The sequence below is a fragment of the Dromaius novaehollandiae genome, chromosome 22 (genome assembly GCF_036370855.1).
Source record: "Dromaius novaehollandiae isolate bDroNov1 chromosome 22, bDroNov1.hap1, whole genome shotgun sequence".
NCBI classification, from domain to species: Eukaryota; Metazoa; Chordata; class Aves; order Casuariiformes; family Dromaiidae; genus Dromaius; species Dromaius novaehollandiae.
This window is the reverse complement of record NC_088119.1, coordinates 9,403,494-9,430,707: the sequence shown is the minus strand read 5'-3', so window position 1 is coordinate 9,430,707 and position 27,214 is coordinate 9,403,494. Positions and strand designations below refer to the sequence as shown.

The 27,214-nt window shown below is 63.7% G+C and overlaps 2 protein-coding genes across 7 annotated transcripts; one reads left to right on the top strand and one right to left on the bottom strand.

The window, feature by feature from the left end:
* Window positions 1-6,976: 6,976 nt before the first annotated feature.
* On the bottom strand, window positions 6,977-8,682 carry COPZ2 (COPI coat complex subunit zeta 2). Of its 3 annotated transcripts, XM_064524864.1 has the most exons (8): window positions 8,628-8,682; window positions 8,129-8,197; window positions 7,941-8,022; window positions 7,771-7,862; window positions 7,639-7,694; window positions 7,446-7,523; window positions 7,300-7,351; window positions 6,977-7,213 (listed from the first exon to the last, which is right to left on the bottom strand). In XM_064524864.1, the coding sequence occupies exons 1-8, from the start codon at window positions 8,646-8,648 to the stop codon at window positions 7,133-7,135; spliced, it is 531 nt and encodes a 176-aa protein (XP_064380934.1). In that variant the 5' UTR covers window positions 8,649-8,682; the 3' UTR covers window positions 6,977-7,132. The 3 variants fall into 3 exon arrangements, with proteins under 3 accessions (XP_064380934.1, XP_064380932.1, XP_064380933.1); XM_064524862.1 differs by lacking the exon at window positions 7,300-7,351; XM_064524863.1 differs by lacking the exon at window positions 7,300-7,351 and having other exon boundaries at window positions 8,129-8,173; window positions 8,628-8,673.
* A 2,725-nt stretch (window positions 8,683-11,407) lies between these two features.
* Window positions 11,408-23,825, top strand: NFE2L1 (NFE2 like bZIP transcription factor 1). Of its 4 annotated transcripts, none has more exons than XM_064524636.1 (7): window positions 11,408-11,560; window positions 12,162-12,375; window positions 12,777-13,288; window positions 18,460-18,675; window positions 19,343-19,432; window positions 19,846-20,007; window positions 20,531-23,825. In XM_064524636.1, the coding sequence occupies exons 3-7, from the start codon at window positions 12,779-12,781 to the stop codon at window positions 21,854-21,856; spliced, it is 2,304 nt and encodes a 767-aa protein (XP_064380706.1). In that variant the 5' UTR covers window positions 11,408-11,560; window positions 12,162-12,375; window positions 12,777-12,778; the 3' UTR covers window positions 21,857-23,825. The 4 variants fall into 4 exon arrangements, with proteins under 4 accessions (XP_064380706.1, XP_064380707.1, XP_025962720.2 ...); XM_026106935.2 differs by lacking the exon at window positions 11,408-11,560 and adding an exon at window positions 11,767-11,980; XM_064524637.1 differs by lacking the exon at window positions 18,460-18,675.
* The last annotated feature ends 3,389 nt before the right edge of the window (window positions 23,826-27,214 follow it).

Here is a 27,214-nt window from a genome sequence, read left to right as displayed (position 1 = left end):
GAGATCTCCTCCGTGTCCCTCTCGGAGCTCTGGACAGCTGCTCCAGAGTGTTGGATTTCACAGGGACAGAGCCCCTTGCTGCTCCCCTGCAGTGTTGTAACGTGGGCACACTGCTGGCGGGGGGAGAGGAGGCAGGAGCCCCTCAAGCCACCACTGTGAATCTCTGCAGCCGGTCCCACGGGTTTTGGGTGGCAGGGGGACACCCAGGGATGCCGCAGGCCTCCCCTCCATGCCAGTGCCTGGCTGCGACCCTTCCTCAGGGTGGGCCCCGCAGCCGCGCTGGCGGGCAGAGCCATCCCTTCCAGGCCCCCCCTGTGCCGGAGGGGCTGCAGTGGGGTGGGGGGCGGGGGGGGGGGGGAAGGGTGATTCGATTTTAATTTCATAGCAGAGCAGTTGATTCATGGCTCGTTGTCGCCGCCGGTGACTCCTGTAATGACTTTCCATCACAATGAAAAGTGGAGTGACACCGCTCATTATTCCTGCTGCTTGTTATCGCGGCGCGGGGGGGGCCGGGCCTCCCCCCGCCGGACAGTGAGCGATGGCCCCCATTAATCACCGCCGCGGCCCCGCGCCCCCCCGGCAGCGCCCAGCTAAGGCGCCGGCCGCCCCCATCAATTCCCGTCAGCCGGCGGCCCCGGCCGGGAGGGGAGAGCCCGGCCTCGCTGCCCGCACTGGGCTGGACTGGGCCGGACTGGAGCCCCCCCCTCCTTGGCGCCTCTTGGGAGGTCCCTGCCGCACCCACTGCCTTCATCTACGTCATGCTTTAGCCACGCCCACAGGGCAAGCCATTGGTCCCTGTGCCTCTCTTGTCCCGCCTCCTGCTGCTTTGCAGTAGCTCATTGGTCTGGCTCTGCCTTGGGCCCGCCCCCCCCGAGGCGGGGTGTGACGTAGGGCTCTGGGGGGATCCCCCTCCCCGGGGCCACGTGGGGGATCCTGCCTGGGGGGTCCCGGCGCCCAGCCCCAACGGGACCAGGCGTGGGGGGGTCTCGGACCCCAGCGCCCCCAGAGCCAGGCGTGGGGGGGTCCCGGCCCCCAGCCCCACCAGGGCCACGCATGGGGCCCAGGGCTCTCCCAGCCCCACAGGGCTCAGGGGAATCCTGTCCCCCCACCTCCGGAACCAGTGTTGGGCTCTGGGGGCTCCTGGCCCCGTGGGGTCTGGGGGGATCCCAGCCCCTGTTCCCACCAGGGCCAGGCGGGGGGCAGTGGGGGATCCTGTTCCCATTAGGTCTGAGTGGATCCCATCCCCACCAAGCCCAAACCTGGGGCCGCAGGGGATCCAGTCCCCACTGGGCTTGATGGGGGGGATCGCATCCCCGCTGGGGCCAGGCGCGGGGCCCTGGGGGATCCCGTCCCCCCCTGCCCAGGCCCCGAGCGGGCAGCCGCCCCCATCTCCATAGCGAGCGGCGGGGAAGGCATCCGGCACCGCCGGGAGGGGGACGCGCCCCCCGCTCCATCCCGGCCCCTTATCCGCGGCGGGCAGCCCGGAGGCCGGGGCAGAGGCCGGCACCCCGCCGGGGTCGCGGCGGCACCGTGCCGCCTTTAATGGGGAATTAAAGGACACGGCGGCGGCGGTGGGCCGGGGTGGGCGAGGGGTGGGGGGCCGCTCGCCTCCCTGCCCCCTCCATCGCAGCCGCCGCCGCTGTAATTTAGTGCATCCCATCCGCACCTCCCTCGGCGGCCCGGCGAGGGGGGCGAGGCGACGCGTGATGCTTTATTAGCCCGCCGGCCCGTTCTGTTATTAATATCGCTGTCTGGGCACCGTCCCCGAGATCTGATCGTGCATGAAATATTGGCCTCCGACGCCGATCGCTGTTCCCATTATCTCCAACATTACCCGGCGATAATGACAGAAAAATAAAATAGCCCCTTCCCCGGCCCGCCGTAATTAGCATGGGGGGCCGGGGGGTGGCACGGCTGCCGCGCCGGCGGGGACCGCGGGGACAGAGGCCAGCAGCGGCCGGGTGGGAGCGGTGCCCACGCTGCCTTCACCCCTCCTGGACCCGCAACGGCCCCCGGGGGACACTGGAGGGAGGGGACACAGGGGTTGGGGACGTGTGGATGGAGGGGACCACAGAGATGGAGGTGACACATGGATTGGGGGTGTGTGGATGGAGATGTATGGACGGAGGAGACACATGGATTGGGGGGACGTGTGGATGGAGGGGACACGTGGATCAGGGGACATGTGAATGCAGAGGACAATGCGGGGAGACGTGTGGATGGAGGGGACACCTGGAGCAGGGGGGATGTGTGGCTGGAGGAGACCACGTGGTTCAAGGGGACACATGGATCAGGGGACGTGTGGCTGGAGGGGACCATGGAGGTGGGCTGGGAAGACGTGTGGCCGGAGGGGACGTGGATCAGAGGGACACATGGCTGGAGGAGACCACATGGTTGGAGGGGACACGTGGCTCAGGGGACATGTGGCTGGAGGGGACGCGGACAGAGGTCTCCTGCATTCAGGGCACCATCGGGGATCCCAGTGGGGCTCTCGGCTCCCCGCAGGACTCATGGTCTCCGCAGGGGAGGTGGCAGCAGCGAGCCAGGGACATGGCCAGGCCACAGGGAGCCCCAGCACCATCTCTGCCCCCCGACTCCCCCCCAGGCACCCATCACCCCGGCTGCAGCCCCCAGAGCAGCTCCAGGCTGTTTTACCAGCCGGGAAACCCGCCGGCAGCAGCCCAGCGCTGGCAGCAGCCTGGCACCCACGGGGGAGGCCGGGCTCACCACCCCCCCGGTGTCCCCAGCGTCCCCGGCCCCTGAGGTGCCGCTCGTCACCGTGGCTCCGCCGGGGACACCCCGGGCCCGGCTCGGCCCCCTCCCCGCGGCCGCGGGGGGCTCGGCTGCTGGCGGCCTGGCGGGGCCCCGGCTGCTGCGCCGGCTTACCTGCCAGCGAGGAATTAAATTACCAATTAACGGCCCTTCCATCTGCTTGAGGCCTGCCCGAAAGCTCCCGCTCCCCTTTAATTACCTCGCTGACAACCATTTCGCTCAATTAGCTGCTCAGCACAGCAGGAAGCGGCGCGGGGGCACCGGCGCGGCTGGACCATCTGGGTGCCCGGCCCGCGGCCGCCCGCCTCCCGCCCCGTCCTCCTGCCGCCCCCGTCCTTGCCTGCCCCCTGTGTCCCCGCGTCCCCACATCCCTCTGTCCCTGCATCCCTGTGTCCCTGCATCCCTACATCACCACATCCCCACATCTCTCCCTTCTTGCGTCCCTGCATCCCTGCATCACTGTGTCCCTCCATCCCCGTATCCCTCCATCCCCCTACCCCTCTATCCCTGCATCCCTGTGTCCCTGCATCCCTCCATCCCCGTATCCCTCTGTCCCTACATCCCCACATCCCTGCACCCCTTTGTCCCCACATCCTTGCATCCTTCCATCCCTGCATCCCTCCGTTCCTGCATCCCCGCATCCCTGCCTCCCTACGCCCCTCCATCCTTACATCCACTGTCCCTATGTCCCTGCATCCCTCCATCCTTCCATTGTCCTTGCGTCCCCGCATCCCTCTCTCCCTGCATCCCTCTTTTGTCCTTGTGTCCCTCCATCTCTCCATCCCTCCATCCCTGCATTCTTCCATCCCTGCGTCCCCCCTCCTCCGCGCAGGGCGCTCTGCCCGTCTCTCCAGCCCCTCTCCCGGCTCCGGCACTGCGGGGAGGAGCCCGGGGCCAAGCTTCCCGGGCCCGCGGGACGGCAGCAGGGCTGCTCCGCGGCACCGGGGGCCGCATGCAGGTGGCCCGGGCACGCGGCACTGGGGGGACTGAGCCGCCCCGAGCCCCGCAGAGGCGGCCGGCACCTCCCCTGGCGCTCCACAGGTGTCACGAGTTGGACGGGTCTCGGCCAGCTCTCCGGTCCGCCCGCCAGCTGATGGGGCGCGTGCCGGGGACCCGCGAAGCCTCGAGTGCCCGTGGGGGCTATTGCACCCCGTCACCCAGCCTGCACCCCACCTGCTCCCCAAACGCTCCCCTCCTTGGGGGCCCTGGCCCCACAGCGGCTGCGGCGGAGGAGCAGCCGGCCCCGGCAGCCGCCCCAGCCCGAGCCATCCATCACCGGCGACAGCCCGGGGAGAGGCGCAAGCGGGCCCCGCTGCCATTAGCAGCCCGACGCTGCGCTGCCCCCCCCCCCCCCGCCCCCTCCACCCGCGGTTTGGGTTTTTTTTCTTTCTCTTTCTCCTCTCTTCCTCCCCCCCGGCCGGGAGACAAAACCCGGCTGACAAGATGGAGGCCAGGCCATCCATCAAGGCGGCCGCTGGAACCACCTCTCCCCGGCGCTAATGAAGCCCTTCCCCGGCCCTCGCCGGCGCCGAGCCCCCCCGGCCCCCACCGCTGCAGGGCTGCCGCGGGTGCGGGGTGACGCGGGTGCAGGGTGACGTGGGTGCAAGGTGACATGGGTGCAGCGTGCCGTGGGTGCAAGGTGCCGTGGGTGCAGGTGGCACGGGTGCAAGGTGACATGGGTGCAAGGTGACATGGGTGCAGCATGCTGTGGGTGCAAGGTGACATGGGTGCAAGGTGACATGGGTGCAGCGTGCTGTGGGTGCAAGGTGACGTGGGTGCAGCATGCTGTGGGTGCAAGGTGACATGGGTGCAAGGTGACATGGGTGCAGCATGCTGTGGGTGCAAGGTGACATGGGTGCAAGGTGCCATGCATGCAGCATGCCGTGGGTGCAAGGTGCCATGGGTGCAGGTGGCACGGGTGCAAGGTGCCATGGGTGCAAGGTGCCACGCGTGCAGCGGGTGGAAGGTGCCATGGGTGCAAGGTGCCACACGTGCAGCATGCTGTGGGTGCAAGGTGCCACGGGTCTGGTTGCACAGACATGGGGCCAGCGTGGTGACAGGCGGGTGAGGTTGTTGGGCAGCCGGGACTGGGGCTGCCGTGGGCTTGGGGGGGGCTCAGGGCTGCCATGGGCTGGGGCGGGGGGGCTCAGGGCTGCAGGCTGCGATGGCTTTCGGGGGCACGCAGGGGTTCGGGGTGGCACAGAGGTGCCCCCCCCCCCGGCACCTGCCTGAGTGACAGCTCGGTGGCCCCTTGCAGCCCCGCTGTCCCCCGGGGCCAATGCCCCTTTGCCCCCTGGCCCTGGGGCCACTGGGCCGTGGTAGCGCCTTTGTCCCCGTGTCACCCGGGGGGAGAACCGGCTGTCAGCGGGGCCAGCCGGGCCCCCTCGCGCTGCCTTCCTCCCCCTCCTCCTCCTCTTTGTTCTCCTCTCCCGCTTTCCCGGGGCTGGCGGCTCCCCGTGCCCCAGCGTCTCCCGCGCCGGCACCCAGGGCTTCGGGGACCCGGGGCTGGGCAGGTGACTGTGGGGACAATGTCGGGGTGCCCCCCCCTGGCCACCCCCCAGCTGGCACCTCCGAGGGGGCCCAGGCGTCCGGGCTGTGCTGGGCAAGGACACCCATCATCACCGGCCGGCCGGGGCACATGCTGTCCCCTGGCATGGGACGGGCTGTGAGGCTGGGGGGGGCGGGGGGGTGACACCAGGGTCCCAGTGCCAGGAAGGGCTGGGGGGGGGGGTTGACACTGGGGTCCCCCATGCCGGGACAGGCCATGGGGCAGAGCAGGGTGACGCCAGGGTCCCTGGAGCCGGGATGGGCCGTGGGGCGGGGGGGGGTGGTGACACCGGGGTCCCGGTACCGGGATGGGCTGGGGGCCAGGGGGGTGATGCAGGGAGGGGCTGGGGCAATTGGGGAAAAGGCTGGGGCGGGTATTTTAGGGGAAGGGGGTGGAGGGGGGGCAGCCAGGAGCAGTGTGTGTGTGGGGGGGGGGGGGCTGCCCCAGGTGGGGGTCCCAGGCTGGCGGGGATCCCTGGGTGAGATCTATAGGTGGAGGGGGCCGGCGGGGGGTGGTCCCAGAGGTGGGGGTTATTAGGTTGAGGGGGATCCCAGGGTGGGATTTGGCGGGGGGTCCCCAGCATAGGGGTGTTCTTCATGGTGTGGAGGGTCGGGGGGGGGTCCCTGAGATGGGGGATCCCAAGGTTTTGGGGGTCCCTAAGGTGGGGAGGGTCCCAGAGCTGGGGGTTACTAGGGTGAGAGGAGGGCCCCAAGACGGGATGGGGGTCCCAGGGTAGGAGTGACGGTGGGGAGGGTCCGGGGGGGGGGGTCCCATCCCGGGGTCCCCAGGTTGGGGGGGGGGGGGGGTCCCCGCTATGGGCAGGGTCCGGGCGCCCCGCGGGCACCGGCGGCCGCCAGCAGGTGACGCTGCAGGATCGCGAATGCGCGGCCTGGGGCGGGGGCGGGGCTAGGGCGTCCGGGGGCGGGGCCAAACGCTTGGAGCAGCCTTATAAGGGGTGTCCCCGCCCTGCGGGGCGGGATTATGCTAATAGACGTCCCTGTCCTCCCAGGGAGCGGCGAGCAAGAGCCGCGCTCCAGGCGGGGCGTTAGGGAGCGTCGCGCAAGAGGCGGCAGCGGTGAGTGCGCATGGCCCGGGCCCCTCCTCCCCCCGTGCATTGCCAGGGTGGGGGCCCCGGGCTGGGGAAGTCCCAGGGTGGGGGAATCCCTAGTTTGGGGGGGGACTCCCGGGGACGGGGGTGTCTGGGATGATGGGGTTCCCACGGTAGGGGGGTTCCCACGGTGGGGGGATGCCCAGGGTGAGGAGTCTGGGGGGGGGGGGTCCCCAGGTTGTGGGGGGGTCCTAGGGTGGGGAGGGCCTGGGATGGGGCACCCCAGGGTTGTGGGGGTCCCAGGATGGGGTGTCCCCAGGCCGGCGCAGCGTGAGCACAGCGGGGCAGGCGGCACCCGCCCCAGGGAGCCTGCAGCACCCGTGGGTGCTGGCACCGGCGGCTGCCCCCAAGCACAGACACCCGCCGGTGGGCAGCGTTTGGGGGTCTGCACCCAGCCCGGGGTGGGGGGTCCGCAGGGGGCCAGGCAGAGGGATTCGATGGTAAAAGTACTAAACGTGGCCAAGGCTGCCAGGGCACCGGGGCTCAGTGTTTTGGCTTCAATTCGCCACAAAACGGGCAAGGGCATGTGGGCGCTGCCGGCTGCAAGCGGCTCGTCAAGACTCCTTTATTAGCGCTTCGTTTCGTGCTCGACCCCGTCGCCGCCGGGGGGGACGGGACCCCGGCCAGGGGCTGCTGGCAGCGGCAGGGCGAGCAGCCCGGGGGGCACCCCGGAGCGGGACCCCCCCGCAGCCCCTCGCCAGCGCCTACTCGGACTCCTTCCGTGCTGAGCTGCCCACCAGGTAATCCAGGAGGACGAAGCCGTAGGCCGCCGGCTCCGGGGCCGCCTGGGCGGAGAGAGGAGGAGGAGGAGGAGGTTGGAGGAAGGCCGACGGCGGTGCTGGCGGCTGGGGGGTCCGGCGGGCGCGCTCACCCGGAGGCTCAGCCTCTGCACCACCTGCTGCGGGTCGCTCTCCAGGATCACCCTGCGGGCGAGCGCGGCCGTGCCTCAGTTTCCCCCCTCCGGGTCCTTCCCGCGCCCAGGCGGGGGCTCGTTCCCGGGAGCCCCCGGCAACTCACCCGCCGTCCACGATCTCGTCCACCACCAGGAACGCCCCGGCCAGGTTGTCCAGCAGCCAGCGCTTCTCCACCTCCCCGCTGCGGGCGAGCGCGGGGCAGTGTCACGCGTCCCCCCCCCCGCGGCTGCCACTGCCTTGTGCCCCGGATGCCTGGGCCCCGAGGGATGGAGCAGGGTGCACGGGGCGGTACTCACCGCAGCACGCGGCCGAGGGCCTCCACGAGGCAGCCGAGCACCGCCGACAGCAGCAGCTGCCGGGAGGAGCGGCGGCGTTGGCGTTGGCACCGGCGCAGGGGCCCCCGGGGGGGTCCCGGGGCCGGGGCTCACCTCATTCTCCCGGCCGCTGCCCACCACGTAGAAGGAGAGGTCGGCGCTGCTCGTGCAGACCACGGTGAGGCCCTGCAAGCAGGCGACGTCGCCTGGCCGGGGGGGGGCCGCCGGGTGTCAGCGGGACTCCCGGGAGGTCCCGGACCCCCCCGGCCCTGCGCGGCACTCACCGCCGACGCCGCGGGTGCTGCTGAACACCCTCCTCTCGAAGGCCGCCTGCTCCTCGGCCGAGGGGAAGGTGCTGTCGTAGTACTGGGGGGCCGAGACGCGGGTGTCAGCCCCCGCCGGCCCCGAAACCCCGCTGGGCTCTGGGGGGAAACTGAGGCACGGGGCCCAGGCGTCCCCAGCGCGGCCCTACCTTGGCGAGCAGCCGCTGCCCATCGCTGTCCAGGATGAAAAGGGCCTTGACGGTGTAGAGGGACGGCTCCTGCGACAAGCCGTGGGACGGGGGGGCACAGGCCCCCAGCCCCCCCCCCCCGGGGCCAGGGAGGGGGCTCAGCCCTGCAGCAGGTCCTGCTGGACCCACGTCCCCCCCCCCTGCCCTCACCCCCCAGACCCTCTCCCCAGGTGCCCCCTGCTCCTTGCCCCGTCCCACCTATTTCTTACCATTCTTCCCATTTCCCCTATTTTTCTATTGCCCCCCGTCTTTCTCACTCTCCCCCCCCGTTTCCTCTGTTCCCTGCCCTTATTTCCCCCTGTTTCTCCCCGTTCCTCACTGTTCCCCCCATTTCTCCCCCTTTTCCACCTGCTTCTCCCCATTTTCCCATTTCTCCCGGTTTTCCCCCTGTTTTCCTGTCCTGTCCCGTCACACACACAAAGTTCCCGGCAAGTTGCCGCGGCCCCGCTCCCGGCCCTACCGGCAGCCCCGCGGGCTCCATGGCTCCGCCGCCCTGGGCAGCCCCCGCCGCTGACGTGGCCGCGCTCGGCCCGGCCCCCTCCGTCCCACGGCCCCACTGCATCCCCCCCCTGCACCCTGCCTCAGCCCCACTGCATCCCCCCCACACCCTGCCTCAGCCCCACTGCATCCCCCCCTGCACCTGCATCACCCCCCCCGCAACCTGCCTCAGCCCCACTGCACCCCTGCCTCATCCCCTGGCAATATCCAGGGTCCCCCCGACCCCCCCTTGGCCATGTGCACTGGGGTGCCCTGGAGCCCAGGACCCTCATGTGCCCCAAACTGGGGCTTTCAGGTAAGGCGGCAGGGCCGCCCGCGGGGGGGGCAGGGAGGGGGCACCCCCACCCCGGCCTCGGGAGCCTTTAACTCGTGGGTGCTGGGGACACCGGGGGGGTGAAGGCAGCGAGGCGGGGGGTCCCGGCGGCGCGGGGGGCTCGGTGCAGTGCCCGGCTGGGGGGGACGGGCTCATCACCGGGGCAGGACACAGGGTCTGCTGGGGGGGGGGGTCGGCACCCCGGGTGCCCTCGCGCAGGGTGCTCTGCCCTGGCAGGGCTGGGGGGGAGCTGGGAGACCCCAGGCCCTGCTGCAGGAGCCCCTGGGCAGTGATTCCCGGGTCCGTGAGCTCCCGGGTCCGTGATGCCCAGCCGGTCATCCCTCCCCCGATCGGCGATTCCCGGGATGGCGAGGGTGGGAAGGTGCTGGAGGGCAGCCGGGGGCCAGCGTGCTCCCTGCCAGCCCGGGGGAGGCCGGGTCCCGCCCCGAGGAATCGAGGCTGGAAACGGCATTGGTGCGGGCCACATCCTGCCTCGCGGCGGCTTTTACCCGCTCACCTGGGCTGAACTCAAACCCGGGTGGCAGGATTCATGCGGGAGAGGCACCGCACGCCCCTCTCTGCCGGTCCCCAAGCGCCGAAGCAGCGGGCAGGGAATGCCGCGGCGCCTTCCCGGGGCTCGGGTGACGGGGCCGGCTGCCGGCCCTCCAAATGGCCCCGGAGGGGAGCCGAAAATAACCCGTGAGGGCAGCGCGGCTCGAGTTGCTCTGGGCACCCGCCGTCTCCCGGCACGTGGGAGCCGCAGGCGGCCGTCTCACGAGCTGGGTGAAATGCCGGCCCCGTCGGGGTGCCCGGGGCTCGCTCCTGCGTGCCGTCGCCTCGGGTGTTTTGGTAGGATTGAGGGGAGAGCGCTCCCGCGATGGGATTCCCAACGCAGCCGGCTCCAGTGCCACGGCCGCCGCCGTTGCCTCACTGCTGCCCACGGCACGCGTGGGCCAGGGCCGCGCCCCGGCTCTCGTGGGTGTTTCGTGGCTTGTTTTCCAAAGGAAAATTAGGGAGCTGGAGCTGCTGGCGCAGAGCGATCCCAGGGCTCTGCAGGGGAAGGGCTGGGAGCTGCCCACCTCCTGCAGCTTTCTGTTACTCCCCCGTTTCCCATGACCCCAAACTGCTCGGTTTGAGGCGCTTCGGTACTCATCATCCCCCCCGGCTGCGGCGGTCCCTTTTCCCGGGATACATTCACCTCCCTCCCCTCACCAACCCACAGTCACTTTCCGTGTTTTTCCGGATGAACTCCCGTCTCCGGCATGCTGTTTGTCCCGGCCGGGCCGTGGGTTTCCAGGGCAGGGAAGAGCGTGCCCGGCTCTGGCAGCGACGGCTGCTCCGGGCAGCTGTGGCATTGCAGAAATAGCCGGCAGCGGGCGGGGGTGCTGTGTGGCCGCTCCCGCCGGAGCCCCCTTCTCCCAGAGCCTGCTGTCGGCTTGGGCAGGGAGCCAATGCCAGGAGCGCCGACGGGGAAGATGTAAACTGGGAAAGAAGAATATAACTGGGAAAGAACTGGGGAAGATGTGAATAATCCGCTCGTGGGTGATGGTTGATCGCGCTCAAGGCACTTTGTGTTTATTTAGGTGCTTTACAGGGCTCCCGTCACCAAGAGGCCCCCGCGGTGCTGCTTGCGGCCCGACCCGGCCACTAACAACCAGGTGAGGCCGGAGAGGCGGGCGGGGAATGGCAGCGGCGCGGAGCAGGCCGGGAAGGGGTTCGGGTCCTGCAGCAGGCCGCGGCACCCTCCCACCTCCCTCCCACCCCGCACGGGGCTCCCGGTGGTCCTGGGGGCAGAGCACGAGCTATGCTGGCAGCAGGGATCATGGCGCGGCTGGGGATTCTCCGATGTCTCGCAGGAGGGTTGAGCGGCAATGGCGGCCGCCCGCACCCCAGCGGCACGGGGCAGGACAGCCTGCGCCTCCTGAGCCTGAAACGGCTGCTGGGCAGCAGCAGGGCATGAAATGAGGGGCTTTAATTAGCCAGGGCGAGAGCCGGAGATGGCGGCGCCGCCATGGCTGCCCCAGGCCCACCATGAGGCCTCAGGCCTAGGGGCGCCGGGCGCCATGGCAACAGTGCTAGGGCGGGGCCCTGCGCTGTCGGGATTGGTGATTGTGGCTGCCACTCAAGCGCCGGCTCCTGCGCTTTGCCCCGTTGGTCAGTGATGCTGTCGCTCGGCGGAGGCGTCGCGTTCCATTGGGCGAACGCCTTGTCACTCAAGCAGTGCGTGTGGGGGGCGGGCCGGCGGCCTCGTTTCTCCTCTCCGGGCCTCGCGCGGGGGCCTCGCGGGAGAGGAGGGGGAGGGAGCAGCGGGTCCGGCTGCGCTCCGATTGGTCCGCCGGGCCGCCCATCGGGGGCAGCGACGGGGGCGGGAGCAACACCTCCCCGCCGCCGGCCATTGGTTCGGCGCCTTGTCCCGCCTCCCCCTTCCGGGCGCCGATTGGCGGGAGGCGCCGCGCGAGGCGGGCGGGGTGGTGGCGGCGGTTGTGGCAGGGCGGGGAGCGGGGCGCGGGCCGGCCGCCGGCGGCTGCGGGGCCGGGAGCCGGGAGCCGGCAGCGGGCGGCGGCGGCGGCGGCGGAGAGCGGGTAGCGGCGGGCGGCGGCGCTGCGGCGGGGGCTGGGCCGGGCTGGGCTGGGCTGAGGGGCGGCGGCGGCGGCGGCCGGGGGAGGCGCTGAGGGGCGGCGGGGGGGGGGAGGGGAGGCGCTGAGGGGACGGCGAGGCCGCGCGGGGGGGGGGGGGGGGGGGCGGGTCACGAGGAGCTGGGGGGGTCTTAAAGGGGCCGCGGCGGCGCAGGGGGGTCTTAAAGGGGCCGCGGAGCAGCCCGAGGGGAGCGGCCGTGCCCTCGGGCCTCGCCGCCCGGGGGGAGCCCCGGGGGGGTGTTGCGGCCCGAACTGGGCCGAGGAGCGAGAGGGAGCCGGGGCTGGATGCCTCCAGAGAGGGGAAGTTGACGCACCAGGCTAAGAATAGCTCGGGGAGGGGAAGCGTGGACAATGCTGTCGCGAAAGGTAACCTTTGTTTTGCGTGTTTCTCTGTCGGTGTTTTGTCGGGAAATCAGCCTGCCCGGCGAGATTAGCTCGGCTCCTCGGGCAGCTGCGCGGGGCAAAGCGGTGTAGTAGGTGCATGTGCAGCGCTTAGGGTGGTGCCCGGTCAGCGTGTTATCGCCTTCGTGCTCTGGTTACGTTTCAGCTTCTGATGAAATCGCAGCCAGAAGTGGAGGAGTCTTTGAACCTTTCCTCGATCAGTACCTTTGGCTCCTAGAGGCTCCCTCAAGAAGCTCCTCGGACCAGGAGGAGGAAAGAAGGGAAGAAGCCGTCGGCTGTCAGAGTGCACGCCCTGTCCTGGAGCGGGGCGAGGAATTGGGAAGGCTAGAGGAAGTTGCTGTATGTGGACTTTTTGGACAGTAAGTCACATGGATTTTTGTGTAGCTGTGTGAACAGTGTTATAAAGCAGTTACAGCTCAGAAGAGGAGGAAAGGGCACTGGAGGGTGGAGGTTTTCTTTGGGGTATGGTTTGTTGCTTCTTGAGATTAAATCTTTAATTGGACTCTGCTGGCCAACTTCTGGTGTGTTAGGAGTTTTAAAAGAAAAACAAAATCATTCTGCACCCAAAGTTTTGAATGTTCTTTAGACTTTTATCTTGGTGTTTTGCGATAACCTGAACTCTTAAGTCTTTGCTTTATTTTGCTTGCTTAAAAGTGGGGCAGAGGAAAGACAAACCCAACCAACCTGTTGTGTGGAGAATTAATCGGACCTTTTTTTTTTTCTTCAAACCTTCCACCTGTTTTCTTCTTTCCTCCTTCAGAAATGCTTTCTCTGAAGAAATATTTCACTGAAGGCCTCATCCAGTTCACCATTTTGCTCAGCTTGATAGGCGTTCGTGTGGACGTGGACACCTACCTGAACTCGCAGCTCCCCCCTCTAAGGGAAATCATTCTCGGCCAGAGCTCTGCTTACACTCAGACCCAGTTTCACAACCTGCGCAACACCTTGGATGGGTATGGCATCCACCCAAAAAGCGTAGACCTGGACTATTATTTCACAGCTCGCCGGCTCCTCAATCAGGTGAGGGCCCTGGACAGGTTTCAAGTGCCCACCACTGAAGTCAGTGCCTGGTTGGTGCACAGAGACCCTGAGGGCTCTGTGTCCAGCACCCAGCCCAGCGCCGGCATCGCCCTCGAGAACGGCAGCGGCCTGCAGGATGGCACCGGCCCCGACAACGGCGTGAGGGAGAGCGGAGCCGAGCAGGGGTTCAGTGAGGAGCTGGAGGACTTGGGAGCGGTGGCACCTCCGGTGAATGGAGACCTGACCAAGGAGGTAGGCAGTGCCTTCTTTCGTGTAAGGTGTGTGGCAGGAAAGACAGGGAGCCCTGCAAGGGCTCAGGGAATAGTCTGGCTCTTGCATGTTTGGTATCCATCGAAGCCTGCTAAAGGGAGCAGGACTTTGTACGTTGTGCACGCTTAGCACTTTGGAAAAGGGGGCCCTGCTTGTGAATGGCATGGCACTGAATTGAGCTTTAGCTAGAGGGTTCTTGGTGTATGTGTGGGTTTTTTTAATTTTTACTTGTTTTATTCTTGGTCTGAAAGTAGTAGTGAGAGGGGGTGAAAGGGTTGGCATCGGTATTTCAACCTGTGCCTGTAGCTTTGTGTTGTGAAACCAATAACACTGGGAAATAAACAGGAGCGTTGGGTAACAGCTCTGTCCCAGGTGTCGAAGCGTTGGTTGGGTTACTTGCTGCTGGAGTTCATCCAGTTGATGTTTATTGCTTGGGTTTTCATCAGAGAGGGGTGGGGAGAGGTGAATTGGAAAGTGGCTTATTTTTTCCGTGCGAGCATAACCTTTCAGACGCTGTGATGCAATCGAGTTCTGGCCCCCAGGAGCTGCTGCTCTCTTTCCCTTTTGGCGTTGGTCTCTTTGTCAAGGCATGTTCAGCCTCAACATCTCCCTGGCCTTGTTGTGTCGATGTCAGTGCTGAATTCCAGGGTTAGGTGCTTCGAGTGCTGCTGCTGTTTCTCATAAATTGTTCAGGTCTGAGCTCAGACAAGCTGCGAAGGAGCCTGGGCGTGGAAAGCACTGAATTTGACTCCTGTGATCCCCTGTCTCCTGTAACGAAGCCTCAGGGTGGCTCTTTGGAGCCAGAAGGTGGGGAGCTTCGCAGGCAGCTGTCGCGGATGCCTCGAGCTTTTGTCATGTGGTTTCAGCACAGCAGCGGTCAGGAAACCGTGTAAAGAAAGTGAGAGGAACGTGTTCATGTAGGAGAGACAAAGGCGATGACTGTTTCAGATTTAGTATGTACCGAGTCCGGGCTGATGCCGCAGCGAGTGTGGCTGGTGCCTAGGCCGTACCTGCGGGGAGCCCTGCCCGTTCGCTCGGAGGCTCCGGAGGCTCCCGGCTCCGGCGGCGAAGAGCGTGTTGGCAGTGTTGAGACTATGGAACCGAGTGTCAAAGCCCCCTTTCTGCCCGCAGCCAGCGTTTTGCGTGACCTTGGGCGCCTTGGGAAGAGGAGCTTCTGTAGGAGAATCTCAAAACACAACACTGATGTTCACAAATCTAGCTGCTTCCCTGCCAGTGAGAGAGGTGATTCCTTGTTTTGGGAATGGGGAAGAATTTGATGAAATGCTTTGTCCAAGGTCATACGCAGCCTCTGGAACACTTGGTTATTTTTCCCCTCTGCCTTGTATTCTGGGCTGAGGATGTTGAGTTTGGAGAACCTTTGAAAATACAACATATACCACTTCCACCGGGCAGGTGTTTTAGAGGAATCAAGATTAGATTTTATAGAAAACTGTGTTGCAGACTTGAATGGCAATAGGTCAATAACTGAGGCCTGCTTATCTGTGCCTTTAAAATACAGTCATGCATTAAATACCACTCTTACTGCAAGAGGCCCATATGCAGGATGCAGTGACCCTGCAACAAACCTGGCCAGCTTGGACTGGATTTGCAGGGAGTGAAACTCCTGGATAATCTAGGTTATGCCATGTGGAAGGCACGCTTGTCTGTGTTGCAGTTTCAGTCCAGTTGTTCCTTTAGGGAAGGGTGGGGAAATCTTCGTTTGTACTGGCTCCAGTCTGCTTGTTCAGGTGTCCATGTCCTTCCAGTCCCACTCTGCCCTCTTGAGTTCCTTTTTCCTTTCCGTCTTTCCCGCAAACTCCTGGCATAGACAAGAGGGGAGAGGGTATTTTTCACTGCACCTGCTCGGTGCGCTGTGATCACTCGGGGCACAGCACCTTTCTCGCTCCTCCGCGAGGTGCCGAGTGCCAGGAAATCCTGCCTGCCAACCCCGCCTCCAAGTGCACAGCACGTCACATCTCCCGGTGCTCCCCCGGGGCCGGCAAGACCGTACTTGCTGCTGATGTGACGCTGCCAAGCATGCAGTCCTGTTTCAAAGCATTGCCCCAGCAATATTTTCCCATCTTTGTCTGGAGCCTCGACTGCCCGCGCTCTCGCTTGGCTGGTGAACGCCGGGCGGCTCTGGGGCCTTTCCACCGGGAGCATTTTGTGCTCTGCAGCTCCCGCAGCCGCTGGGGCGCACCTGCAGGGCTGGATTCCTCCCGGTGCTCCGTAGGGAGCAGACGGGGAGATGATGAGATGCAGATGGCTTTAGGATAGCGGTATAAATTTTTCCATGACTTCTCCTGGCACTTAAAATGTTGCAACGCTATTCAGGTTATGTGGGCCAGACACGACCTTGCTCTTGGAATAAGTCTGTATTATTTTAGAAGCTACAACTACCCTTGGGTGTGATGCAGGGTTCTCGCGAGCTTTGCAGCTCAGACAGGGACTGAGGAGGGGTTCTGGCTGAGAGCTTGAGGGTCATCCCGAAAAAGCAATTTAATTTTTTTCCTCGGGATGCCTGCTTCTGCTCGTCGTGTTGGTGTCACCCTAAAGACAAGGATATTTTTTCGATCCCAAATTATTTGTGTATTTTCTCTGCAGCATTGGGGGAGGGGGGAGGAATCGTTGTCCTCTTTGGAAAGACCGGTCCTATAGCGTTTCCACAACAAGAGATAAAAATACATGGCAGCGAAACATATGATGAGCTGTTGGTGCTCAGTATTATCCCAGTATGACAAAGCTTCCCTCCAGCCGGCGCTTTGGAAACGGAGCATTAGCACGGGGATGAGATCTCCTTACACTTGGCTGTGCCTCGTGCAGCGGTCGTGTGTACAGTCAGTTCCTAGGGGCAGCGAGCAGATAGAGTGACCGGCCTGGGACGTGCTGTTTCTGTTAGGCTTAAAAACGAGGGGGTTAGTGAGACCTCTGCCTAAACTCCCTCAGCTCTGGAGAGTGAGGGAATGTCTCTGCCAGTTGACTGGAGTAATTCGTAGGTTTAACTGGGCGGTTTTCCCCTTCTAGCTTAGTTTTCCCATTCGAGACGTGGTGTCGAAACAGGGGAATGAACCAAGGTCATTCCGGCCTCCCTTCTAATGGCCGAGATAGCGCTCCCTCCTTAGGGCTTCTGTCTGCCGCCCTGCTGACGCTCTTCAGCGAGATTTCCTCCTTTGAAGAGCTGCTGGGCAGTAAAACGGGTGTAAGATGTCCTTCGCCCCCCCGCGCTGTGACGCCTGGGGGAGAGGGAAGCGCCCTGGGGGTTTTCCAGGGGTGGCGGGGGGGCCAGGGCGGCCGTGCCCCGCGGCACGGGGTGGGCCGGGGGAGCCGCACTTGGCTCCGAGCGCTGCCCCAGGCAAGGCCGCAAGCGCAGGGGCTCCGAGGGGCGCAGGGAGGACAAGGAGCCCCGGCGCTGCCCCGTGCCGGGGGTCACGGGCTGCCTCCGTGCGCCAGACCAGAGGCCCCGGGCGCTGCGGGGCACCGGGCAAAGGCAGCCCAAGGCGGGGCGAGGAGCGGCCCGGTGCCGCCCGCCGCGGCAGCCCCTGGGGCGGGGACCGGGGCTCCCCCCGCGGCCGGGCCTGCCCTGGTGCCGGCGGGCGATGCGGGCCGGGCCGGGCGGCCCCGCTGCGCCACGGCGGCGGCGGCGGGGGAGCGGCCCTGCAGGGCGGCGCGGGCCGGGGCGGGGCGCGCGTGTTGGGGGGGGAAGCGAGCAGAGCCGCCGCGGCCTCCGATTGGTCGGGGCGGCGGCCCCCGGCGGCGGCGATTGGCCGCGGGGCGTCGGGTCGCGGGGCGGGGGCGGCGGCCCATTGGCGGCGGCGGGGGCGGGGGGCGTGGCCGGGCGGCCGCCGCATCCCCGGCGGTGCCCCGGGGGCGGGGATTGGCCGCCGCCGCAGCCTAGGTAACGGGCGGGGGAGGGGAGGGCGGGGCCGCGCCGCAGCCCGGCCCGGCCCGCGCAGCCCGGCGGGGGGACGGGACGGGCCGGGGCGGCCCGCGGCGGCCGCGCGGGGCGGGGCGGGGCGGGAGGGGAGGGGGCGCCGCCCGCCGCCGCCGCAGCCGCGCGGGGAGGGAGGGGGCGCGGGCGGCTCCCGCCGCCGCAGCGGGGCCGCGGGCACCTGTGGCCGGGGGGGCGGAGAGGCGGCGGAGCCCGGGCGGCGATGCGTGCGCGGCGCCGCGCCCCGGCCAGCCGCCCCCCCCGGGGACCATGATCGGCGCGCGCCGCGGCCCGGGCGGCAGCTGGGGACATGAGAAAGGTACCGGCGGCGGCGGCGGGCGGGGGGTCTCCGGTGCTGCGGGGATGCCGCCCGCCGCGCTGCGCTGCGGGAGAAGCCGCGGCTCCCCGCTGGGGCGGCTCTGCCGGCAGCGCCCGGGGGGCGCGGGCTGCGCCGGGCCGGGGAGGGGGCAGCGGCGGGCGGGCGGCGTGGCGGGGCCCCCCGCCGCCGCGGAGGGGGGGTCTCCCCGTGGGGAGCGCTCGGCCGGGCCCGGCGGGGCTCCGGGAGGCGCGGGCAGCCCGGCGGGGGCTCGGGTTGCATCAGGTGGCTGGAAATGCGGGGTTTTTCCTGCCGGCGCACTCCACCCCTTTATGCAAATGGCAGGAATGGCACCACAGGCTGATGCAAGCTGGCCACGGCGCAGCCACCGCCACGGCGCAGCCACCGCCACCACATTGGCCCAGCCGGCAGCCTCCGGCCTCCTCTCCCTGCGCCGCGGGGCCATGGAGAGCAGGGAGGGGACGGCCCGCGCCGCTTCCCATGGAGTTCCCGTGCTCCCTCCCACCCGGCTCTTCCGCAGAGCTGCTGTCGGAGACCTAGCGAGGCAGAGCGACCGGAGGCTGTTATGGAAAGGCGGCACGGCCGCTGCACCGCGTGCGCGCCGGGGCTGAAGGAATGGTGCGCCTCGCGCGGGCACCGCGGGCCTCGGGGAAGCCGCGCCGGGGCGAAGAGCCGAGCAGCCCGGAGGCGCGTCCCGGCCCCAGGGCCGCTGCGGAGAGCGGGGCAGAGCGAGGCCCGGGCTGGCCGGAGGTGCCGGCCCGGGGAGGAGGCCGCGGTGCTGCAGGAGAAGGGGACGGCCCTCGGGGAGGGGCAGGGGGAGCAGCCGCTCCTCGGCGGGGTGGGTGGGGACCCTGCCGAGTGCTGAAGGAAATCTTGTCTGTCTTGCAGGACATCGATTTGATTGACATCCTGTGGAGACAGGATATTGATCTCGGCGCTGGGCGAGAGATTTTTGACTACAGCCACCGTCAGAAAGAGAGCGAAGTGGACAAAGAACTGAGTGATGGGAGGGAGCGTGGGGACAGCTGGAGGAGCGGAGGGAATGAGATCGTGGATAGAAACCTGCTAGTTGATGGAGAGACCGGGGAGAGTTTCCCTGCGCAGGTAACACCCCTATGGAGGTCTGGACGGCGTCTGTGCCCGTCCTCCGTGGCGACGCAGCGCTCGGAGGGCTGTGCTGCCGCTGCGAGAGCGGGGAAGGCGAGGGGCCCTGCAGCCGGCTGTCAGCGCGAGTGGCATTGAGCGTGACTTTCACCGGGGACGTGCTGAGCCGTAGGATAAGGGTTGCCTGGGTGGACAAGAGGATTTGACGCCGGGAAGCGCAGCCTGTCTGCCAGGCCGGAGAGCTGCGGCGAGGCAGACAGGGTAACAGCCATGTCACTGTCAGCGCAGCGCGAGGATGGCAGCTCCGTTCCATGGCGCGGTTTGGGCAGGAGAGTCGCTGGTTCTTACTCTGCCTTTAGGTTGTCTGGCAAAGCGGTGGGGCGTGCGGAGCAGCGTAGGTAGGAGCAGATTCTCCTGCAGCCGGTAGTAGAGTCCTCACGCTGGCGGGAGGTGAGGCTCGCTCGGAGCAGAGGGCGGACGTTTCCGTCCCTGGCGTGCTCAGGGGCAGCTCTGACGTTCTCCAGAGCAGAAGGATGGAGGCTGTGAAGCACTGGGTGGGGCCTCTGGCTCTTTTTGGATGCGCTGTAATAAAGCCGTGCTGTAGGAGCTTGTTTTTCATTACCACCTCCCTAATCCTGGGGCTATGATTGCTTGTGTTTTGCATCAGGTGCCTGGTGTGGAGGATCAGACAGCCCTGTCCCTGGAGGAGTGCCTTAGGCTCCTGGAGGCCACCTTCCCTTTCGGGGAGAATTCGGAGGTGAGTGGAGGTGGCTGCAGAGGGGGGCAACTGCGTCTTGCCTGTCGGTGGTGGGCGAGATGGATCTCGAGCCAGGGACAGCTCTTGTTAGCGCGCTGGGATTTTGGTGCCTTTTGTACCCCTAACTGCGACCGCAGAACTGGCAGTAAATTGGGTTAGTCTGTTTAAGGAGGCTCCAGGCATCATGCCTGTGAAACTAGTGGGGGGGGAGGGGGGAGGGTCACAATTAATTAAAGACTTCTGGCTTTGCTTCTAATTAGTTCATAGTGAACTGTGGAGGAATAACTGCAACCAGTTTGCTTTGAACAAAGGAGAAGTAATTGCCTGCGTGGAGGTGGAAGGGCATTCCGGGGATTGCTGCCTTCCTGGCCGTGGCTGAGCAGCCGGGGACTGACTCTCCCTCACGTGGTTAGTTTCCAGCTGCAGATGTCTCCACCCTAAGCGAAGCTGTGCCTGGCGAGAGCAGGTCTGCGGGCATCCAGAACGGCCTGCTGTCTCCCCTCCTCGCGGAGACCGAATCCCCGTTCGATCTGGAGCAGCAGTGGCAGGACCTCATGTCTATAATGGAAATGCAGGTTAGCGCGTGCGGGTGCCCTTGCTCCCTTCTCCCTTCCCAGGCGGTGCCTGGATCGGGACCGCGGATGCGGAGGCTGCCGGGAGGTGGGACGGCATCTCTGATGAGGTGGCTGGCACCAGTCGAGGCGGTGAACTTGACGGGCGCTCACGGGAAAGCGTTTGCCCTTCCCAGCACAGATTGCTTTTCGGTTGGACACACAGTAGATCTAACGGCTGTTCCAAGCACCTGATTTTTGGAAAATTGTGGTTTGGGGTTAGTAACAGCTGCTTTGTTCTCTGTCCCGTCCTATGCGGTAACACTGTGTTGCCTGTCGCGACTGCTATTGCTGGCAGAGTCTTAAATCTTCTGCAGCTGACAAATCCTGCGGGGGCCACTGGGGCTGGCTCCTTCCGTGGCATCTACAGGCATTGTCTTTCCTCTTTTTGGCACATACTGGTGGTGGCTGAAATGTGCAAAGGGGACTGGAAAAAAGCAGGGCCTGAGTGCAGCTTATTTACTGAACCATTTCAAATCTCTTCCAGGCTATGGAAGTGAACAACACAACCGCCGAAACCCTGTACAACAGTACAAGCGGAGACCTGCTGACTTCTAACTACAGCCTCGCGCCAAACACTCCCATCAATCAGAATGTCAGCCTGCATCAGGCCTCTCTGGGTAGCTGCACACAGGACTTCTCCCTCTTCAGCTCGGAAATCGAAAGCCCCTCCATGGCTGGCAGCTCAGCCCTGCTTCAGCTGACTCCGGACAACTCCACTGGCCTCAACACAACCTTCGGCTCTACCAACTTGAGCGGCATCTTCTTTCCTCCGCAGCTGAATAGCACAGTCAACGAGACGGCCGGCCCCGAGCTGCCAGACCCGCTGAGCGGTCTTCTAGACGAAGCCATGCTTGATGAGATCAGCTTGATGGACTTGGCTATTGAGGAAGGTTTCAACCCAGTGCAGGCTTCTCAGCTGGAAGAAGAGTTTGATTCTGACTCAGGTCTTTCTCTGGATTCTAGCCACAGTCCTGCTTCTCTCAGTAGCTCAGAAGCCTCCTCCTCCTCCTCCTCTTCCTCTTCTTCCTCCTCCTCCTCCTCGTTTTCTGAGGAAGGAGCTGTCGGCTACAGCTCAGACTCTGAAAACGTGGACTTTGAAGAAACGGAAGGGGCAGTTGGATACCAGCCAGAATACAGCAAGTTCTGCCGCATGAGCTATCAGGACCCATCGCAACTACATTACTTGCCTTATCTGGAGCATGTTGGCCACAACCACACCTATAACATGGCACCGGGGGCTCTGGATCCCGAGGAGCCCAAACTGCCCAACATCGGGAAGAAAAACAGCAAGGAGAAGCCGTCCGAGTTTCTGGACAAGCAGATGAGCAGGGACGAGCATCGAGCCAGAGCCATGAAAATCCCTTTCACTAATGACAAGATCATTAACCTGCCTGTGGAGGAGTTCAACGAACTTCTCTCCAAGTACCAGCTCAGCGAGGCGCAGCTGAGCCTGATCCGGGACATCAGGAGACGAGGCAAGAACAAGATGGCTGCCCAGAACTGCCGCAAGAGGAAACTGGACACCATCCTGAACTTGGAACGGGACGTAGAGGACTTGCAGAGGGACAAGTCCAAACTGCTCAGGGAGAAGGTGGAATTTCTCAAGTCCATCCGCCAGATGAAGCAAAAGGTGCAGAACCTCTACCAGGAAGTGTTTGGTCGGCTGCGGGATGAGAACGGCCAACCTTACTCTCCAAATCAGTATGCCCTACAGTATGCCAGCGACGGCAGTGTTATTTTGATACCTCGCACCTTGGCTGACCAGCAGGCCAGGCGGCAGGAGAGGAAACAGAAAGACAGGCGGAAGTGAGGCAAGCGGGAGGAGTGGGGAACTCGCTAAAGTTAGAACTGGAGAAGGGCTGAGCCTGGAAGTACTTAGAGGAACTTTCATGCCTTCTTATCCAATATATCTTCTCAAACATGACTGCTGCCGGTCAGTGTACAGGAAGAGACTGGTGCACTTGGAGGGTGCGGGACCTGCGCATTGCGTTTCCGATGGCTCCCTGCAGAGAGGGACTGGGGAGGAATGGACGGTGCACTGGCGAGCCCAGCGCCTTCTACAACCTGGAATCCTTTGAGTGCAGGAAAATAAGCTGGCATCACTGGTGGTGAGAATTGGCAGAGGTGGAAAAACTACTGTTAGGAACTGGCTTTAAATAAGAAAAGAGATTTAAGCAAATGAACTTAAAACAAGTTATAGGAGAGACATTTTTCTGAACTTCCAAAGTTCTGTGATTTCAGGTAGTTGTTTTTTTTTTTTTTTTTTTTCCTTTTCCCCCGAACCAGTTTTGACATCGGTGTGTGTGATTCAATCTGATTTAATTCCAGATTAACCAACATCCCTTCCTAGATCAGACCAGTGCACACATGGAAACACAAGCGGTGTGACTTCCATTAATCCTTTCCAGTCTGAGCACTCTTGGACGGGGCTAGCGGGAGAAGCGTTGCTGTATGCCTGGAGGAGCGGTGCAGCCTTCGCGGGGGGCGCTTGGCTAGAGCTGTAGGCTTTCCGGGAGGGGGCGGAACTGGAAAGGGTTAACAGAACCAACGCGATACGCATCCCCCACCAAACTCACAGAGCATGTCACTGCCGCCGAGCCAGCGCCGTGCTGGGACGCCGAGATGCGTTAGATGAGAAGGCACGCAGTCGCCTGCATGCAAACGCTGCCTTCTCCCACTGACGGGCTGAGGAACCGCTTGGGGGGACGCGGGGAGGGGGTGGGCGCCAGCACCCCCGCAGCTCGCGGGGAGCCGGCTGCCGGGGGCCGGGGCGCCCCAGGGCGTGGGGTGGGGGAGTGGCAATGCCAGTCGGCGTAGAGCACAACGGGAGCGGAGGGTTCCTACCCCGGGACGTGGGCTTGTCACTTATAGAACTAGACATCTGTTAGGATTCCTGTTTCTTAACCGCGCTTTGATTTTTAGGGCTTCAGCCCTGTTTTCCCTATAGGGTCTAGAGTGCTTGTGTTGAGTTAAAAGGGAGAAGCCCAAATGTTCAAAGCTGCTAAATGTTCTCTTTGCCATAAAGATTCAGTGTAACCGTGTGATCACATTATAGGATTCTCTTCTGTCCCTAGGTGTTGGTCTGACTTCCTTTGTTTTAAGGAGGGGGGTGGGGGTAGTGCCTTGATCACTGTTGGTCTCCGAGACGGAGACAATCCTAGAAGCTGTATTTACAATATAGCACAGCTGGGAGTGTACTGACTTTACCAGCAACTGAAAAGCTTAAAATGGCTTTCCTAGCCAGTCCTGTGCATGCGATAGGGGGTGAGGGCATAGCACGGAGGCGGACGGCGCAGCTGAGGAAAGACTCGGGGTGGTGACTTAGGGGAAGGAAACCTTGTAATGCAAGTGCGAAGCCAACCTCTGCTCTGGAGGCCGGGGAAGGCTGCGGTGGTGCAGGGCTGCCGACAGGGAAGGGGTCTGCTGTCACGGGTGTGTTTTCCAGGCTCTGGGGAAAGCGGTTGCATCTCAGAGAGCACCGGGGTGAGACCTGTGGGGCACCCGGCGTGTTCACCATGAGCAGCACGCGATGGACGAGCTGGGACCACAACGGTCTCTTCCCTCCCAAGCTTCTGAGATTCAACAGCTTTACTTACGTGAGAGACGAAGCACAAGTAGTGGCGATGTTGGTGGGTGCGGGGAGGTTGGAATGGAGCCCTGCGTGTATGTTTTAAATTATTTTCCTCTTAGAAACTTTATTTTAATGGTCTGTGACCTGTCAGGGAAAGAAGAGAGATTGTGTGAGCACAGGACAAAAATAAAACGGCTTATTCACTGTATGAGTATTTGTTTCATGATTTCTTTTTTTTTAAAGATAAAATGTGTTAGAGAAACTAAGCAGCCTCCTCTTCTGGGTCCTTCTCAAGCACAGCGGCACCTGGCCCTCTTCTGCCTTGCTGTGCTCAGGGAGCAAGGCGGGTTTGCCGCCACGCACCAGCCCTGTCCTCCGTGACAGTGGCTGTCTGGGGCCGGGGAGGGAGCCTCTCGCTTCGCAGCCTGCAGGTACGAACCTCAGAGGGGAGGAAAAGGAAAGACTCCCCTGGTTTGTGGTACTTGTGGGGAAGGAAGTCAGCTGTGGCTCAGCTAGTTGTTTTTCCCCCTGCCTCACTTCACAATAATATCTTCTTTCTTAAAGAAAACTGAGAAAAAGTACTTTTCTGGTTAAAATTCACAGCTGCCCTCCCCTCCTGTTCCCGCTGGCAGCACTGCCAGTGCCTCAGGCCTTGGGCCTTTCCCTGGGCCCGGCTCCAGGCCCAGCCTCGTGCTGGGGCTGCTCCTGCTGCTGCCAGGGCCTCGCAGCCACTGCTGCGCTCTCGGGAGAGCCTCACCCTTCCTCTCGCTCTCTCTCGACCCATCTCTGACACATCCACACTGATAAAAGCCTTTTTTAACCAAAGTTAATGCAGCCCTTCAGGCTCTGCTGCCCCCTCACCAGCATCCAAGCGGAGAGTCTTCCCAGGAGGGCAGGGATGGTCCCGCACTCCTCGCAGGAGGCCCGGCAAAGGGCAGCCTGGCTCGCGGGGCTGTTTGCACAGGGTCAGTAAATGACCCTGTGGTGCAGAAAGTTACTGGTCCATCAGCCAAAGCCACATCCAAAGCTGCTGTAGTTAAAGGGCAGGGATGCAGCCGGGGCCAGCGTGTGTCCTGCCAGCAGCAGTGGCCAGATGTGCTCCAGCAGAGCCTAGCCACCCTCCTCAGCGCTTAAGTTTTTGCAGCCAGACCTCAAAGTCCTGCTTTCCTGTCGGGAAAGCAAATGGCATCAGCATAGCGAGGGGGGGGGGGGGAAAAAAAAAAAAAAAATCCCTTCGCTCTTGCAGCTCGAGCCAGTGCTGCTGCTATGTTACACAAGCCCCACCTTCCCGACAGGTTTAGGCTGTAGCGTTGGTTACAGAGCCAAAGTTTACTCAATCATGGGTATATTTATATCATGCTCTGCAGGCAGCTCCTGCCTCCCCCCGCGAAGGCCGCGGCCCAGGCAAGCCTGGCAGGAGCGAGGCGAACCAGCACTCCATCTTCGTGCCTGCAGGGATAAACACTTCCAAGCACCTCAGTCCTGCTATGTAGCCCACTGAAGGGCACTGCCGAAATCTCGGCTCGACCGCTGCGCTGCACCATGGCCGTCCCCGCCTCGCCGCTGGCTTGGGCGTGTGGTGGTGCCACTTGGCTGCGAGCCGGCGGGCGGCTGCCAGGCTGGCTTTAGCCTTGGCTCAGGCCCCTCGTTTGCAGCCCTTTCCCCAGGCAGGGCTAATCGCTGCTGGGTCCTGCTGCTCAGTTAATGTCCAGCCAGGCTCAAGGGCAGGCGCTGACTCTACTGCTGCTTTACGTAAAGGTTTGGGCTCCGCCAGGGAGCCGGCAGCGAGCGGACTGCGCCGTCGGGTCGGAGCAGGCCGGCAGGCTGGGCAGGGACGCCAGCAAGCAGCGGCAGGACACAAGCTGGCTGCATTTAAACCTGGCTGCTGCTGAAGGCCATCTCGTGCGGGACCATGGACCCTGCTGAACTTCACTCACAGCTTGTCCGGCCTCCTGCTCTTTATGAAAGAAACCCAGTAAGGAAAATTGGTCCTGGGAGCTACTGAGGCATCGGTAGATGAATAGTTGCACTTAAAGCAGAAAGAAGCATTTCAGGACTCCTGCCTTACCACTCAGCACTACTTTTCTTTTTTTTTCTTTTTTCTTTTTCTTTTTTTTTTTTTTAAATATAGTTCCAGAGGCCTTTCTCCAAGGCTTTAATATCCACCACCTTATTGATAGGAGCTGCCTGGAGGCCCTGGGTTTTCTCACCTGGCCCTTAGTGGGGTATGAATATCATGCAGCACTTCCTGCACCCCTGAATCCATTAGTTAATTAATAGCGCCTATGAAGAGCAGCCTAGACCTTAGGGTGACAAGCTATGGGGGGGAGCGGGAGGGCAAAGAAAGGAAGCTGAGGCAGACCTTGGCCCCACCGGACTTGGCCCCCTTCCTTGGCCAGATACTGGCACTTGCTGCACCAGAAGAGCAAGCAGAAAGCACGTGCCCAGCCCTGCTGGGCCTTCGCTGAAAGCAAAGTCTTGCCTTCCACAAAGTGGCCAAAGGGCCACAAGGGCCCAACGCCATTCCCTCAAGGTTGAAATCTCTTCTTATGGAATTGGAAGAGTTTATCTGCTCCTGCTGTGAGCTGGGAGTTGAGCCCAGGCCAGCTCCACACGGAGTAACAGCTCAGCCAAAGGGAACATGAAGCATTAAATGTGCATTCTGAGGTGGTTCCAGTCTGTTCCCGGGCTCTAGGGTATTTACTGCAGCTATTACTTCAGGGGCTGTTTTAGAATGTACTATTGGCTTGCAAAACCCACAAGACTTTCACCTGCACTGCTGATGCTACGAGAACATTGCAGCCCTCCTGGAGGGGTTCATCCCCCCTCTCCCTACCTCGAGAAGGAAAACAGGGCCCAGAGGTGCTCAGACTCGCGAGAGGAGGATAAACCTTTCTACGACGTCTCTAGCTTCCAAGCACACAGGAATGGGGGCTCGCTCTCCACGGCTCCTTTGAGAGCCCAGCTCCAAGTCCCTTTGCTGCCGCTCTCCCGCAGAATGGGATCGTTCACATCCCATCTACGCTCCTGCGCTCACCCACGTCCCTGCTCACCCACGCAGAGCACGAAGGCCCCAGTGCCCCACATCTGCAGGCTACAGGTGACCACAGAGCTGCTCCCCAGCCTCCAACAGCGGTACATCTCAGAGCAGCAGGACCAGGATGAAAATTAGCCTGACAAAACCCATCTAGTTCTGGCTCCCTGCCTGCGCCTGTCACATCCTGCTTTGGGCAGCCAGCACCGGCCTTCGTGGGTAGCGAGGGGGACAGGCAAGATGGGAGCTTAAACAGCTCCTTACCTACATTACTGTCACTTCCATGTCATGCCATGCGCTGTCAGAGGCGCGGGCTGCCTGCCAGCCTGTAATCAGGTGAAGTGCAGACCTTTCATTTTCCAAAGCAGGAAGCACTTAGCCACCAGCAGGGCCCCGTGTCTATGATCTCGGCAAGAGCCACGGTGGAACGGCCTTTTTAACAAGCGTCCGGCTGCTGCGCTGCGCCTCGGCACAGAGGTCAGGCAGCTCGGCACGAGCTGTCTCGCTCAGTGGGGCAGCCCGGCCCTCGTTTCTCCCTGCCCCACATCGGGCAGCCCAGGCGC